At 45.7% G+C, this 17,111-nt stretch overlaps 1 protein-coding gene and 1 long non-coding RNA gene across 2 annotated transcripts in view; both read right to left on the reverse strand.

Moving 5' to 3' along the window:
- The window catches only part of CHRNA9 (cholinergic receptor nicotinic alpha 9 subunit), a 29,200-nt gene extending 25,499 nt beyond the window's left edge, over positions 1-3,701 (reverse strand). Inside the window, exons 1-3 of the mRNA XM_017509880.2 lie at positions 3,492-3,701; positions 3,057-3,202; positions 1,960-2,114 (exon numbers count right to left, since the gene is read on the reverse strand). Of these exons, the coding sequence (XP_017365369.1) occupies positions 1,960-2,114; positions 3,057-3,202; positions 3,492-3,555 (365 nt within the window). The 5' untranslated portion in view covers positions 3,556-3,701. The remainder of the gene's footprint in view (positions 1-1,959; positions 2,115-3,056; positions 3,203-3,491) is intronic.
- A 7,746-nt stretch (positions 3,702-11,447) lies between these two features.
- The window catches only part of LOC119468405, a 13,667-nt gene continuing 8,003 nt past the window's right edge, over positions 11,448-17,111 (reverse strand). The window contains exons 2-3 of the long non-coding RNA XR_005197080.1: positions 14,354-14,827; positions 11,448-12,042 (exon numbers count right to left, since the gene is read on the reverse strand). This is a non-coding gene — a long non-coding RNA (uncharacterized LOC119468405). The remainder of the gene's footprint in view (positions 12,043-14,353; positions 14,828-17,111) is intronic.

Consider the following 17,111-nt stretch of genomic DNA (forward strand, 5'->3'; position numbering starts at 1 on the left):
GATGAGCTCTCTGAGTAAGGAGTGAGACTGAGACTAAAATCCAGGCTGCAACCCACCCGTGTTGCTTCCTTAAGGAAATCCATGCCCGCTGGAAGCCTCTTCCTAGGGGAGCCCCCTGAGGTGCCCCTCACTCACGTAGTTCTGAGCCGCAGAGGAACCTTTGCCACTCCACGGAAACTTGGATTCCGGAATAAAGAGTGAGAACAGGCAGAGCTACTGAGCTCAAACTGTAACCAGAGATCCGGGTTTTTTTGACCTCCTTTGACAACAGGTGGAGCCACTGAGCTCAAACTGTGACAAGAGATCTGTTTTTTTTTTGTTTGTTTTTTTTTTTTGAGATGGAGTCTTGCTCTGTCACCCGTGCAATGGTGCAATCTCAGCTCACCGCAACCTCCGCCTCCCAGCTTCAGGTAACTCTCCTGCCTCAGCCTCCCGAGTAGCTGGGATTACAGGTGCACAACACCACACCCAGCTAATTTTTGTATTTATAGTAGAGACAGGGTTTCACCATGTTGGTCAGTGTTGGTCAGGCTGGTCTTGAACCCCTGACCTCAGGTGATCTGCTTGCCTCAGCTTCCCAAAGCGCTGAGATTATAGACGTGAGCCACCGCACCCAGCAGAGATTTTTTTTTTTTTTCAAACTGCAGCCCATGGACCTGCAGTGCCCACATCCTCTGGAGCTTGTAGAAATGCAGAATCACAGGCCTGCCCCACACCTATGGAATCAGAATCTGCATTTTAACAAGCTCCCTGGGCGATTCATATGCACCTTATAGCTTGCGACACATAAACCTTACCTATCCATTATACAAGACCCCTTGCTCTGAGACCAGGAAAAGGTCACTTTGCATCCTATAAACTGGTTCACTCCACACGGAGCCCCAAATCCACAGGTCAGTTCCTAGATGGCCCATTCCAGTTTAATTAATTATTGATCCATGATCTTGGATGGTGAGTGTCACTGTTATGGGTTGACGGGTGTCCCTGAAAAATTCACATATTGAAGTCTTAGCCCCCAGCACTCAGGATGGGACTTGATTTAAGAATAGCATCCTGGAAGATTTAATTAGTTAGGTTAAGATGAAGTCATGCTGGAGTAGGGTTGGCACCCAATCCTATTGGGAATTTGGACACAGGGAACACACAGGAGAATGCCATGTGGGGATGAAGGCAGAGCTCAGAGTGATGCTTCCACAAATCTAGGAACACCAAAGACTGCCAGCAAACCACCATTAGCTAGAAGAGAGGCCTGGAACAGATCCTAACACAGCCCTCAGAGGAAACCACGCTGTCAACACCTGCATTGCAGACTTCTTATCTCCAGAACTGGGAGACAAAACATTTCTGTTAGGTCACCTAGTTTGTGCTACTCTGCTATGGCAAAGTTAGCCCTAGCAAACTAATGCAGCCTCCACTTTCTCACCCGAGAAGGGGGAATGTAGATTGACGGTTTCCTTCCAGCTCTAAGCTTTTACGACATATTATTTCCTGATCTAAGTTTCTGTGACCGTTATTTCAGGAGTCCTAGGAACATGGATTAATATTTAATTTCATGCATGTTTTAAACATTCCTTTTGCATCATGTTTGTTTGTTTGTTTATTTATTTATTTGAGATGGAGTCTTGCTCTGTCACCCAGGCTGGAGTGCGGTAGCACGATCTCAGCTCACTGCAACCTCCACCTCCCAGGTTCAAGCGATTCTCCTGACTCAGTCTCCCAAATAGCTGGTATTATAGGCACCTGCCACCACACCCGGCTAATTTTTGTATCTTTAGTAGAGACAGAGTTTCACTATCTTGGCTAGGCTGGTCTTGAATTCCTGACCTCATGATCCTCCCGCCTTGGCCTTCCAAAGTGTTGACATTACAGGCATGAGCCACCGCACCGCCCTCATTATGTTTAAATTCTATGAAATAAAAAGTTCACGTCTGAAAAGCTTCCGTTCTGAGCGGCACTTACTTGTTATATAAGACGATGTCCGGCCTCCACACGAGGTCACTGGGGATCCTGATAGAGTCTAGGCCATCGTACTGATCTCGGTCCCAGGTGAGATAGGCATCATGCCAGATTTGGCGGATCCACAAATAAGCGGTCAGAATTTGGTTTCTTTCATCCTACACAATGAATCCAGATGTAACTTTACCTAGCAGACACTTGAAATGTCTTCCATTGATAGGACACTTGTTCTTTACAATAGGGATTTCACAAACACTTGTTTGTGAAATAAGTGTGAAACACTTATTTTCAATAAGTGAGAGCTTTATTATTCTATCCCCTTGATTGACTACCAAGATCATATTTTTTTTCGTCTTAGATTTAGTGTTCAGAATGTGAAGTGGACAAATATTTAAGTCTTCATATCTTTGCATGGATCAACTGCCCATATTTCCTGAAAATTGATCAATGAACTGCATACTTGAAAGCAAAAGTCAGGGAATAACAATGCGCAGAAGAAAAATCTTTCAAGTTTCTAACATTGTGTAATTAAACATATAGAAGCACTAATAAGCTATGCCATCTTAAAACACTACCTTTTTTAAAAATTTGAGATTAAATTCACATTACAACTCCCCATTTTAATCATTTTAGAAGGGGACATTTTAGAAGGCTTCCAATAGACTCACAATGTTGTGCAACCATCACCACTGTCTGAGTCAAGACCATTTCCTCCTCTGCAAAGAAACCCCGTCATCATTAAGAACTTACTGGCCATTTTCCTCTTCCTCCCTGCAGACCCTAGTGACTTCTATGCTGTTTTCTGTCTCTACGGATTCACCCATTTTGGACATTTCATATAAATGACAGCATATAGTATGTAACCCCACTTTCTTTACATTATCTAAGACTGTTACAGTTAACATCCAGATTAGGTAACACTTCATGAAATTAGCTACTTTTGTAGAAAGCTTCCTTTTCCCTGCATTCTCTTCTCCCACCGGTTTGCATACGGAGCTGTCATTCCCTCTCAAATTCCCTGTTAAGACATTCTCCTCAGAAAGCATGGTTGTTTATCCTCTAAGAATCATTCCAAAGAGTCAGCACCATATGTTACTCACCATATCCTTAATCTGAGAGAGTGTAATCTGCAGCGTGACATTCAGGACTTTATCTGTATCTTCCACTGGACGCAGAGCATTGGAATAATCTTCAAAAAGGTCATTAAACAACTTCTGAGCATATTTTCCATCTGCCGTCTCTACAGCTGCTCAACAAGAGGGATCTGGATCAACATTCAGAGTGTTGTGTGTATTTCAAGACAAAGAACGCGAGACCGAGGTCTTAAATGGGGGCTGGCCCAGGGCTGGTGAGGGACAAGCTTTGGGTGGATGGATGAGTTGCTTTTCTGGCGTGCCCTACCAAGATTAGAGTCAGTAGGAAGCACCGAACACTTCCAGGCGGTTGAATCATCTGTCTTCCCTGCCCTGCCCCACCTCCCCTCAAAGCAATAGCCCTAGATGAGACAAGACCGTTACGTGTCACCAGCCTCTCACCTCTCAGTCTGGAAGCAGCTAAGTAAATCCAGCAAAAGGAGATGCAGGAATGGGACCAGTTCATGTTTCTCCTTATCCTCTATAATAAAGTCTCAGCCAGGCCGTGTGGTCTTCTACTTCCCCCTATGAATGCAAAGGATCTGAGCACAAGGAGCCCACACTGCCGCAGTCTTATGGTGACAGCTGGAGAGCTCAGGCTTGTATTGCACGCAGGACCCAGATCCTGAGATCCAGGACTGGCCTGCCCTCCCTCCCCTCTAGTAATTTGAGACTGGCAGCTCCAGTGGCTAACTTGTCGGGAACCCAGGGGGTGTTAGGTCCAGCAGTGCTGTTCTGGGTTGGGGGGCTGCGGCATCTCAGTTGAGGGTCCCTAGCCACCCTCACCAGAAACAACCAGACAGAAGAGGAGGTAGATGCAGGAAGCAGAGGTATGCCTGACACACCAGAGACTCCATCTAAGTAGAATGGGAGCTTTCTACACCCACCACGAGCAGATTCAGCCTGAGTCCAGGGACTAAGGGAAGCTCAACAGATTGCGCCGTGGAACCGCCATCCGGAAAGGCTCTATGAGCTTTCAGCAGCATTGAAGAGGGAAGGAGACACCGTTCTACGATCCCCAGAATATATTGGCATTTGGATTTTTTCTCTGCCTCAAATTCTGATCCCTCCTGCAGCTGTCTCACTGGGCACGGATCTTACATAGTAAATGTTTATGAGTACATGTGTGAGGGGGTGTGCTGGATGAGTGGGTATTCACTCGCTTAGGAAGCAGCAGTACTGTGAGTTGAATTTGGGCTTGACCGCCTGGGTTTGACTGCCAGCTCACACCCTGACTAGCTCTATTATTCTGGATAAGTCACCTAACCTCTCTGAGCCTTCTAGAACTACAGACTGGGGAAAATAATATTTCCTCTCTCTAGAGATACTGAGTTAACTGTATGTGAAAGCACTTTCTACACGTCAGTAATTTTCATCTTTGATCAGCTTTGCAGATCCAGAATTTCTATATTTACCAACTCATCCAGGGTTTACCAGCTTGAAAAAAAAAAAAAATTAAAAACATGTTCAAAGGCTGACCAGATCAGCATGAGAATAATCATAACCGATGGTGATATGACTAATGATGATACTCTGCATTTGAATGCTACTTTATATAAAATGTCACAGTCACTTCTCATGTGTGATATAATTTTACTCCTATAGAAAAGTGTCCATTTTCAATTGCTACTTAGTCTGGAAACTCATATCTATGCCTCCTCTTGCTGGGGAAACTGCTTTGGAAAACCATATTAAGATAGTTTGGTTCCCTGGAATCGGAGCAAGGAAATTGGATAGCTCTGTTTCATCAGGTTTCAGCAGCCTGATGAGTCATCCCATTCCTCTTCGGGAATGTATCATCCTCTGAGTGTAACAGACACTCACGCCATCGGCGAAGTGTTTCTTAATTGCTTATCCCCTTGTGTTGATTGTGAAGACATTATTTTTCTGACGCCCCTAGTCTGGCTGACTCATCAAATGACACAATTCCGGTGCCTACACTCAGGCCTCCTTCAACAAACCATCCACTGCAGAATCTCAGAGCCAGAAGGTACTTTTGAAATGGAGTTAAGGCCTCATTTCCACACAAGGAAACTGAGGCCCAGGGATGCAGAGAGGCTTCCCTCCGGCAGTGATCGGCCAGAGGCAGGACCAGGCCGCCTGCCCCCATCCACTGTGCTCACCCAGCACTAACAGTGCATCTCTTTCTTCTCATTGTCTTTCATCAATATGGCTTTTGCTGCCAGGTGGGTGGTGACTTCCTTGTGGGTAGAGGATCTTTACCTTATATGTCTTTGAGTCCTTACAACACTCATAGGGTTGAATTGTAGTTGACACAGAGTCTACCTTGAATGGTGTCCCTTCCCTTACTATCCCTCTCCCCTCCCTTCAGGCTCCCTTCTCCCCTCAAAGACCTTTTAGGTTGAAGCTGCTGAGAACCTTTGCCCATTGGAGTCCAGTCTCCTGGGAGGTATCCCTGACTCCATTCCAGGAGGATGATAGCAATGCTCCCATTCCTTAGGATAGAGACCTGTCTGACAAAGAATCCTAGTGAATTCTGTGGCTAAAAGATCCTCTGTCAAGCAGCAGAGCAGGGATGGGAAGAACAAATATCTTCATTCTGCTACATGTGTTTCTTAAAACAAAAATTACAAGAGCCAAGCATAATGTTTTGCAAAGGATTTTTTTTTTTTTACCCACAAATGAATACAGCATGAATATTTGCTCCATTTCATTAAATACAGGATCAGAACATTTCCAACCTGTAAAGAGCTCTTCGAGGACCATCTAGCTGAATTCATCATGTTACAGATGAAGAAGCTGAGGAGTAGAGGTCAGAAGCCTTAGCAAGGACAGAGCCCATTGCCCTGACTCTCAATCCAATGCCCTTATACAACACCAGTGCAGCTGGTGAGGAAGCTCAGAGGAAATCAAGTTTCACGTGTGCCTTTAGGCGGCTTGGGAATGCGCTTCCATCCAGCCAAGGGTGGGTGGGACCTCCATCTGCCCCACAGGAGGGTGGGTAACCAACTCTCCATCGAGAGCCATGCCAGAGACCCTCAACCTTTCCAGGAGCCTGGGCTCTTCGCAGAGGAGTGCTGTCCTAGGAGCTCAGAGCCATGACACCTGCTAACCAGTGCTTCACAGCTCACTGCAATGGCAGGAGATACCTCAGTGGGACTCTGTGCCCGAGGACCTAGTTCACTGCTACTTTCTAATTTGCTGGCTTTATCCTGGGTATGTGTCTTGAAATTGAAAAAAAAAAAAAAAAAAAAAAAAAAAAAAAAAAAAAAAACAATGTCAAAGTTCCTTTAAAAGAGAACTACGTGAATTCCTTCACCTTACACCAGAGTTTGGGATAAGCGTTGGTAGTTAAGATGCAAAATCACTCCCAAAGGGCTGTCCATGGCACCACTCTTCAGACATTCCGGGGTTTACTTCTGTTTTTGTTTTCTTAATCAAGAAAAGCGATATAATGTAGACTACAGACCCTGGAGTCGAACCGCTCGGATTCAAGTCCAGCCCCACCACTTACTAGCTGTGTAACCTTGGGTAGATTATTTGACCTCAGTTTCTTCATGTGTAAAACGCAGGCAATTATAATAGTGCCCACTCTTGGGGTTGTTTTGAGGACTAAATCAGTTAATGCATGTGAAACCCTAAAAACAGTGCTTAAACAACAGTGCTAGATAAATATCATGAAAGAGGAAAATGACATGTTAAGCATGACATCTGTAGCTCAATGCTGCTATTTATTTATTTTATTTATTTATTTTTCCTCTCCTCTTCCTCTCCCCCTTCCATCTCTCTCTCTCTCTCTCACTCACCCAGTCTCTCTCCTAACTTCTTGATAGACCTGGTTTGAGGATAATTGGTTTTTTGTTTGTTTGTTTGTTTAGAGACGGGGTCTTGCTATGTTGCCCAGGCTGGAGTGCAGTGGCTATTCACAGGTGCTATCCCACTACCGATCAGCATGGGAGTTTTGACCTGGGCTGGTTCACCCCTCCTTAGGCAACCTGGTGGTTCCCCACTCCCAGGAAGTCACCAAACTGATGCCAAACTTAGCGTGGACACCTGATCGGCACAGCGCACTACAGCCCAGAACTCCTGGGCTCAGATGATCCTCCCACCTCAGCCTCCCGAGTAGCTGGGACTACAGGCACACGCCACCACGCCCGGGAGGATGATTGTGTTATGTGACAAACATCTTGTGCTATGGGTACGAGAATATTGGTCCTACTATTTTCTTGTCCTTTTTTATTGTGATGTTAATATTATTGTCAGTCCTCCGTGGATTTATTTATTTACTTACTCATTTCTGCAGTAGACTTTTTCATCCTCAAATCCACTTTGTGAGAGTTACCCAATCTAACTCCATCAGAGACTGGCAAACTCCCTGCAAAGAGCTAGATAGTAAATATTTTCAGCTTGGCAGGCCATATGGTCTCTGTAGCAACTACTCTTCTCTGCTGTTGTACTGTGAAAGCAGCCATAGGCAAAATGAATGTGTGGCTGTGTTCCAATAAAACTTTATTTACAAAAATAGGTGGCAGTGCATAGTGTGTTGACCCTTGATATAGACCAGCAGATCCATAAACCCACTTTGCTCATGAAAATTGCAATAGGGAACAGTGTTCCAGATGAAGAAGGGGCAAAGCCTGCAGGGAAAAGAGCTTGACGTGGGCAGATGCTTGGCGGGGCCAGGGCTGACTCCAGCTGCGGCTCAGCCAGTGAGATTCGAACTGCCTTCCAGCAGAGGCTCTGGGCATGAAAGAAGCCTTTCTAATAAACAGTCAGAAATATAAGAGAACTGGAGAGTAGGAAGCAGCCCTGTTGGATGCCTGGAGGCTGGGCAAGCCTCCTCACTTCCACAGGGTGACCGTCAGAATGTCATGGGCAAGGAATTAGAGTTTCCAGATACAGGTGATGGTGGGAACGGTGGCTACGGCCAGGCCAGAGGCTGGCAGGGTGAGCAGCAGGGGAATGATTCAGAAGTTCAGGTGAGTCTCTGAATACAGACGGGCATGGAGGGCAGAGCTCAGGCAGTTTCACTGAGAGGTACGAAGTACCAGAGCACTATTTTGTTTCTAGATTGCTAGAAATCCCAGCAACTGCACTCCCTCCTGCAATTGTACTCAAATCCATTGGCCTGGTGATCATTGTGCACTGTGGCCTCCAACTCCTGGGCTCAAGAGATCCTCCCATCTCAGCCTCCCAGGTAGCTGGTATTACAAGTGCACGCCACCAAGCCAAGACAGGTGATCATCTTAAAACACAAGTCTCATCATGTCACCCCTCTGCTCAGTGGATTCTCTCCAGTGGATTCTCACTTTATTTGGAATAAAAGCTCAGAGCAAAAGGGATTCAGGAAGGGGAGGAAGGAGGACTTCTGGGCAAACGGGAACAGTGGGCTCAGAGCTCATTATGGTATGGGCACCAAAAGGTGATGACACTAGGTATGGAGCCGATTCTCCTTCTGTGACCTCACGTGTCTGTGTCTCACTGTTGTCCCACTGTGTTCTGGCTCTGTCAGTGGTGTGTAGCGGACTGGAAAAGTGTTCTGAGTGAAACCCAGCGGGACAGTCTCTCTTGGTGCTTCTGGGTATGGTGGAGGAAACGTCCCGCTCTTCAGCTTTCCCAACCATGACTTAAAACAGACCCAACTCCTGAGCATCCTCCTCGCCTCTTCCCCCTCACACCCATACGTTAGTCTACTGGGACTCCTGCAACAAAATACCATAAACCAGGTGAATCACACAACAGAAATTTCATTTCTCACAGTCCTGCCTCCACGCCTGAGGACCAGCTCATCCAAGAATCAGCTGGAAGCCCAGACCAAGGTGTGGGCAGGGCTGGTTTCTCCCGAGGCCTTTCTCCTTGGCTTGCAGATGGCTGTCTTCTTATGTCCTTGCATGGTCTCCTCTGTGCATGTCTGGGTATTAATCTCTTCTTCTCAGGGAGCCATGAATAAGGACAGGCCTGGAGGGCAGGGCCCTGGCAATTTCCCTGAGATACAGAGTCCCAGAGCACTGTTTTGTTTCTAGGTTGTGATCCGTTCCCGGTCTCTACCCAAACCCATTGTCTCCTCCAATGAAATGGGTCCCACCCCAATGACCTCATTTAACCTGAACTACCTCTTTAAAGACCGTATCTCCAAATACGGTCGCATTCTTCAGTACTGGGGGTTAGGACTTCAGCATGTGAATTTTGTAGGATGCAATTCAACCTGGAACACCCCACATCCAATGTGTGAACAAATCCCGCAGCTCCACCTTCATGACATATCGGGAACCCAGCCGCCTCTCCCCGCCTTCCTGTAATCTCAACACTTTGGGAGGCCAAGTCTGGTGGATCACAAGGTCAGGAGTTTGAGACCAGCCTGGCCAAGATGGTGAAACACTGTCTATACTAAAAATACAAAAATTAGTCCAGCATGGTGGTAGGCACCTGTAATCCCAGCTACTCAGGAGGCTGAGGCAGGAGAATTGCTTGAACCCAGGAGGTGGAGGTTGCAATGAGCTGTGATTGTGCCAGTGCACTCTAACCTGGGCAACAGAGCAAGACTCCATCTCAGAAAAACAAACAAAACCACAAGTCTGCTCATGTCACCCCTCTGCTCAGTGGATTCTCTCCAGTGGACTCTCATCTTATTTGGAATAATAAAACCCAAAATCCTACAAGGCCGTACGTGATATCTCCCCCGACTTTTCTTCCCCTGCCCACCCCCCTCATTCACGCCACTCCAGCCGTCCTGACCTCCTTGCATTCCACACACACACTGTGCCCCTCCTTCTGTTCCAGTAAGCAGCATCCACCACGGATGCAGGAGGAGGGTGTGGAGGCATCTCCCCATGTCTCTGCTAATCTAATGCAACAGAAAGAACCTAAGAACACGGGAGGAGTCTTACGGCCCAGGTTCAAGTTCTAGCACCACCATTACTAGACATGTGAGTAATAATTATTTCTTGGAGTCTCATTTTCTCATTTGTAAAATGAGGATTATACTGAGGAGGGCAGATCACTTGAGGTCAGGTGTTCAAGACCAGCCTGACCAACATAGAGAAACCCCATCTCTACCAAAAATATAAAATTAGCCCGGCGTGGTGGTGCATGCCTGTAATCCCAGCTACTTGGGAGGCTGAGGCAGGAGAATAGTTTGAACCCAAGAGGCAGAAGCTACAGTGAGCTGAGATAGAGCCGTTGCACTCCAGCCTGGGCAACAAGAGCAAAACTCCATCTCAAAAAAAAAAGAGGACTATAGTATTTTACCCAAAAGGGTTATTGTAAGGATTCAAGAGAAAGCAGATAACGTGCCAAGCACACACCTGGCACATAGCAGGACTCTCAGTGAATGTCACTACGATTCCCCCTGCTGAACCACACAGGCTACAGTACTCAGAAAACACCCACTGGTTAAAAGAAACTCATAAAGTTGCCAACAGAGGAGCCAAGTTCATGAAGAGACATGAGTGGGTGATAAGAGATAAGCAGTTTTCTGGGTCAGGAGAGCAGCTGATACATGATCCAGGGTATCCGGTATGTCCAAGTGAGCGATCTGGGGACTGCGGCGGGCTCTGATGTCTGTGCTTTGTCAGAGGGTGCATACTGTTCTCCCTGAAATCCCCTGAGGGAATATATTTGAAAGCTGCAAAGCTGTACGCAGCAGCATAGAGTGAGTATCTCCTGGCTTCCTCCTGTTTCTGGGGTCTTTCTTCACTGCGCAGAGGAGTCCTCGTCCGTGGGACATTTCTGGGCTCAACAGCAGCCCACTTGCTTCCGGGAACTTTTCAGACATGTTCTTGGGTTTCTGACCCCTTCTCACCCCAGGAGGTTCTCACCCCATAGGCTCTGCTTCCTCTTCTCAGAGCAGACCCTGCGGTTACAATTGTGCAATATTTCGCTGTTCGTTGCAATCACCGTCTCTCTGCTAACATTGTAAGAGTTAGGCAAATGACAAGCCTGGGAAAAGGCAGAAGGGGCGTGCTCTGCTCTTCTCCTGTTAACAGTAGCATATGACTTCAAAAATGCAAAATCCTACAGAAGGGAAGCTGGGAGATTCAGAAACAACACTGTGCAAACCCAGAGGCTGTCCTTCCCAGGCAATTCTGGGAGCTACCAATCCCCAGCCTCTCCCACAGCTTCTGCCCCCTGAGAAGCAGCATGGCCCCACTGCCCCAGTGGGCCCATGTCTCCCGCTCCCCCATCCTCTGCCCTGTCCTGGAAGTTGGGCAATAAAGGGACATGTTAAAATTGAAAAGAGGCAAGGGCTGGACGCGGTGGCTCACGCCTGTAATCCCAGCACTTTGGGAGGCCGAGGCACATGGATCACGAGGTCAGGAGATTGAGACCATTCCAGCCAACATGGTGAAACCCCATCTCTACTAAAAATGCAAAAATTAGCTGGGCGTGGTGGTACGTGCCTGTAGTCCCAGCTACTCGGGAGGCTGAGGCAGGAGAATCACTTGAACCTGGGAGGTGGAGGTTGCGATGAGCCGAGATCACACCACTGCACTCTGGCCTGGTGACAGAGGCAAGGAGGTGTTCTCTCCCAGGAAGCAATGTGCTGCTCCATCTCCCACCGCACCTGCCCTCAGCATCTCCTCAGCTAGGCTTACTTAGCCAAGAGCAGCTCCATGGGTATGAATGACTAGGCGCCTGCTTCTGGAAGCATGTTAGGAAGGAAGTGGGGAAGGTTACGGAAAAGTAAAGCAGGAGAACTGGAAGATTTTATTCCCAGGTTTTTTCCTTGAAGACGCTTTTTAACTTTCTCCAGTTCTTCTCACTTACCTCACCATTGCCATTGACATAGGCTCCGTACACCTAGGAACTGAACAAGAGGAGACCAGAAGAGCCACAGAAAGGACAAGGGAAACTAGAGTGGCAGGGGGCAGGAGGGCAGAGGGTGGGGGTGGGTGGATGGACGCACAGCTCCTGACCATGTAAGAGCCAGGCCAGAAGCTAGGTCCTCAGATGCATTAGGTCTTCTCAGTGGCTTTCAGAGCCATATTGGAGCCTGAAAAAAAAAGAGAGAGAACATTGGCAATACTAATCCTGTTTTTTTTATTTTGAGACGGAGTCTCTCTGTTGCCCAGTCTCTCTGTTGCCCATACCCGGAGTGCAATGGTATGATCTCGGCTCACTGCAACCTCCATCTCCTGGGTTCAAACAATTCTCCTGCCTCAGCCTCCGAAGTAGCTGAGATTACAGGCACAGACTACTATCACCATGCCCATTACCGTGTTCATTTCCGTGTTTTTAGTAGACACGGGGTTTCACCATGTTGGCCAGGCTGGTCTCAAACTCCTGACCTCAGGCAATCCACCCGCCTCAGCCTCCCAAAGTGCTGGGATTACAGGCATAAGCCACCTCTCCCAGCCACTAATCCTGTTTTTAAACTTTGGTATTTTTATTCATAATGAAATGTTTTGCATTAATTTTGATGTTTAGAAATATCGTATTAAGGCCAGGCATGGTGGCTTACACTTGTAATCCCAACACTTTGGGAGGTCGAGGTGGGAGGATCACTTGAGGCCAGGACTTCAAGACCAGCCTGGACCACAAAATGAGACCCCATATCTACCAAAAAAACGTTTTTTAAAAAATTACCTGAGCATGGTGGCACGTACCTGCAGTCCCCGCTACATGGGGAGGCTGAGGTGGGTAGATTGCCTGAGATCACTTGAGCCCAGGAGTTTAAAGCTGTATAGTACGCTATGATCACACCACTGGACTCTAGTCTGGGTGACAGACAGAGACCCTGTCTTAAAAAAACAAAATTATTGGCCAGATGTGGTGACTCACGCCTGTAATCCCAGCACTGTGGGAGGCCAAGGTGGGCAGATCATGAGGTGAGGAGTTCAAGACCAGCCTGGCCAACATGGGGAAACCCCATCTCTATTAAAAATACAAAAATTAGCCGGGCATGGTGGCAGGTGCCTGTAATCCCAGCTACTTGGTAGGCTGAGGCAGGAGAATTGCTTGAACCTGGGAGGGAGGCTTTGCAGTGAGCCTAGATCGTGCCATTGCACTTCAGCCTGAGTAACAAGAGCAAGACATTGTCCCCCCCCAAAATTATCTATATTCATGACTAATATTTTTGGCACCCCCTTAAGTGTACACTGGAAGTAAGTGCCCCTCCTGTCTCACCCTGGTCCTAGCCCTGATGAGATTTAGCCCAGCTGATGAACTGTCAATTCTCCTGGTTGATGATTTTTCTTTTTTTGGAAAGAAAGAGTGAAAGCTCTAAAAATAATCTTTAAAAATCAAAGTCTTTTTTTTTTTAATGTGCAATTCTACTAAAAGAATTAAGCAAAGAGTGAAATTCTCAGCCACAAAAAGAAACCAAATTTAGACACAATTCAAATCCTTTATCTTCTGACAAAGCCAAGGTACTTCACCTTCCCAGCCACAAGGTGTCTCTGTAAACTCCCTGCAGGCCTCTGCACAGGGAGCTGCAGATAACGTCATATGTGAAATCTGTTTTTAACCAGCTCTAAAGAGACAGCATATACAAAAAAAAAATAGTTTGAAATGTAACAGCCTCAAATACCAAATTTACAGTGATCCGTCCATTTATCCAGGATTTCTGGTTAATAGCCAAGTGCTTATAATAATACAATCTATTAACAGATTTAAGCTAAGAAATAGATTATTAGAGTCAAGTTGTCCTAATCAGGACACTTTCTAGAATGTTCCTGCTTTATTGTTTCCTCATATCTTATCCAGATTAATTTCTGACGTAATACAATTCTGCAAGATCAAAATAGAGTATTTCAGGACCTAACTCTTCCCCTGGTTTGGAGGACTAGATTTTACCCTATTCTTTAGGGTAGGGAATTTTGTTTTTGTTTTCATTAAGACAGAGTCTCACTCTGTCGCCCAGGCTGGAGGGCAATGGTGCAATCTTGGCTTGCTGCAACCTCTACCTCCTGGGTTCAAGCGATTCCCCTGCCTCAGCCTCCCTAGTAGTCAGAATTACAGGTGTGCACCACCACGCATGGCTAATTTTTAGTAGAGACAGGGTCTCACCATGTTGGCCAGGCTGGTTTTGAACTCCTGACCTCAAGTGATCCACCCACATTGACCTCCCAAAGTACTGGATTACAGATGTGGGCCACTTTACCTGGCCTAGGGTAGGGAATTTTGAAAACAATATTTAAACCATTTGTTTATGTTAAAAAAAAAAAATCAATGCATGAAGTGCTATGGCGGGGAGGGGGGGCGGGGCAGAAAACAAAGTATTGGGAAGGTTGTACTATTCCTTCAAAGTAAGTTGACTTTGACTTGTTGTCATTCTTTCCCTTCCCATCCTCACCTCACCTCACCTCACCACTCAGAAGAAAATGCAACACTTCAGTAAACAGACCATTTCGTCCGAACTTAACTCTTTCGTGAGTTAATTCTGCAAATAAGCACTTCATTCCACACAGTGGGGGGACCTTCGATCCTTCTTCCAAAGGTGGGGGAAAATGACTCCTGGGAGAGACCTCTGTGATGACACTCCACGGGCCTCTCCTGCTTGTCTAAGATAGCATGTATTCTTCATTTAAAAATTGCCACTCATAATGATCACAATAGGAACACGGCTACTGTTCACAATGAGGTGCTCACTACCTATTTTAGTACAGTCATTTCTCTGAGTCTCCACAGCAGGAAAACCAGCTTTTCTCCTAACTTCCTAAGCAATTCCTCTTCATCTACCTGTTCCCTCAATGTCGGGCTTCTCAGGATTCAATCCCAAGCTTGCTTCCCTTGGTCAAGGTAGAAGAAAATCTTACCAGTTATAATGAAACTTCAGACTATAAGAAAAGAGGGAGTAACAGTGGGTTCCATGTCAAATGAGTCACATGTCTTGAAGAGGAATGCCAACCACAGGCTCCATCCCTCACATCTGGGTAGCTACATCCTTTCTATGAGTCATGGGGCATTAAACTGCCATCAAATCACGGGGGGTCTTGTTCAAATGCAGATCCTGAGTCAGCAGGACTGAGTGAGGCTGAGATTCTGCATCCCACATGATACTGATGCTGCTGTTCCATGGACCACACTTTGAGAAGCAGGGTTTAGATGATCATATAATTATAATGCAATACTGATAAAACATACCTAAGTTATCAATCGCACCAACAGCCCAAATCAATATATAATAATGGCTGAACTGGGAGAGGGAAGTTGATTTTGAAAAATTAGAAGAATATAAGCTTTTGGTTTCTAAAACTCAAAATCTCTTGGAAGAGAAAAGGGACCTAAAAGTTCCATGACATCAGAAACAAGATTCTGTTTTTTCAAAGGACCCAACCTAAAGATTGATTGTGCAGCTTTGAATGACTAGCCCCAGTACCAAGAATCAATTCTTTTGTAACTTAGAATCTGCAACTTGAGCCAGTCTGCATTTGGCGGGGAGGGGAAGGGGAAGAAGGATGATCCATATTATTTTTGCAATCCTAAATTGATACAGAAATAGGAAACCCAGAAAGTTAAAAATAAAAATAAGAATTAAATTTATGTGTATTTATCATTAATGTAGATGATGAACAATCTTAAATCCATGATATTAGCAATTTTAAAGATCAATGAATGGTCGGGGGTGGTGGCTCATGCCTGTAATCCCAGCACTTTGGTAGGCCAAGGTGGGCGGATCGCCTGAGGTCAGGAGTTTCAGACCAGCCTGGTATTTCACATGGTGAAACCCCATACCTACTAAAAATACAAAAAATTAGCTGGGTTTGGTGGTGCATGCCTGTAATCACAGTCACTTGGGAGGGTGAAACAGGACAATCACTGGAACCCAGGAGGTGGAGGTTGCAGTGAGCTGAGATCACGCCATTGCACTCCAGACGGGGCAACAAGCAAGACTCCATCTCAAAAAACAAACAAATAAAAAAACAAATAACAAAATCAATGATGGGCTGAGTGTGGTGACTCACGCCTCTAATGCCAGCACTTTGGGAAGCCAAGGCAAGCAGATCGCTTGAGGCCAGGAGTTCGAGACCAGCTTGGCCAACATAGCGAAACCCCATCTCTAGTAAAAAATACAAAAATTAGCTGAGCATAGTGGCGCACGCCAGTAGTCCCAGCTGCTTGTTTATTTATACGTTTATTTTCTTAACAATCACAATCAGAACATGGCTAATGTCCACAATGAGGTGCTCACTACTTATTTTAGTACAGTCATTATTTTCATAAAAGCATAAGTTTTACCTTACTAGTTATAAATGTACTGCATAAATAGAGAAATGCTGACTGTTGACTAAAAGAATGCTAATTGCTTAACAAATATATGAGAAGGTCTTGGCGACCTTGCAGGAGATCAAACATGTCAAGTTCCTGCCAACACAATTTAGAAACTGCAGAAAAAGAAATTTCTGTAATTTCTTTCTTCTAAAATGTGCTTCGCCAACCTTTGCAGGCCTATTTGTGAGTCTGTGTGCTTAATGACTCTTTCTTCTTGGATTGTGAATTCCGTGACCATGGAAACAGTTTACCATGGTGATCTTTATACTCCTGCAAAGGTTTCTGGTATTATCCCATTTACAGAAGGCAGGCTGGGAGAGTGTTTAGTAGCATGTCCAAGTCGTAGTGCTGGGATAGAACCAAGGTCTTTCTTACTTTTGAGCCTATGTTCAATAAACAGTGATTGCTGATTGAATGCTGCTCAGGTCATCTGCTGTGTTCTTCAAACACAAAGTCACAGAATTACGGGACCTCCCAGAGCTTTCCTTGAAAAGAAGATTTGGGGCAAAACTTTAAACACTATTCCCTTAAAGAGCCAATCATAGAGAACACAATGAAAATATACATCTAGACAGATTAACGAGACAGAAAATTAACAAGGATATCCAGGACTTGAACTCAGACCTGGACCAAGCAAACCTAATAGACATTTATAGAACTCTCCACCCCAAATCCACAGAATATACATTCTTCTCAGCACCACATCACACCTACTCTAAAACTGACCACATAATTGGGAGTAAATCATTCCTCACCAAATGCAAAAGAACAGAAATCATAACAAACAGTCTCTCAGACCACAGTGCAATCAAGTTAGAACTCAGAATTCAGAAACTAACTCAGAACTGC

This window comes from Cebus imitator, unplaced genomic scaffold, assembly GCF_001604975.1.
Source record: "Cebus imitator isolate Cc_AM_T3 unplaced genomic scaffold, Cebus_imitator-1.0 Scaffold425, whole genome shotgun sequence".
Lineage (NCBI taxonomy): Eukaryota > Metazoa > Chordata > Mammalia > Primates > Cebidae > Cebus > Cebus imitator.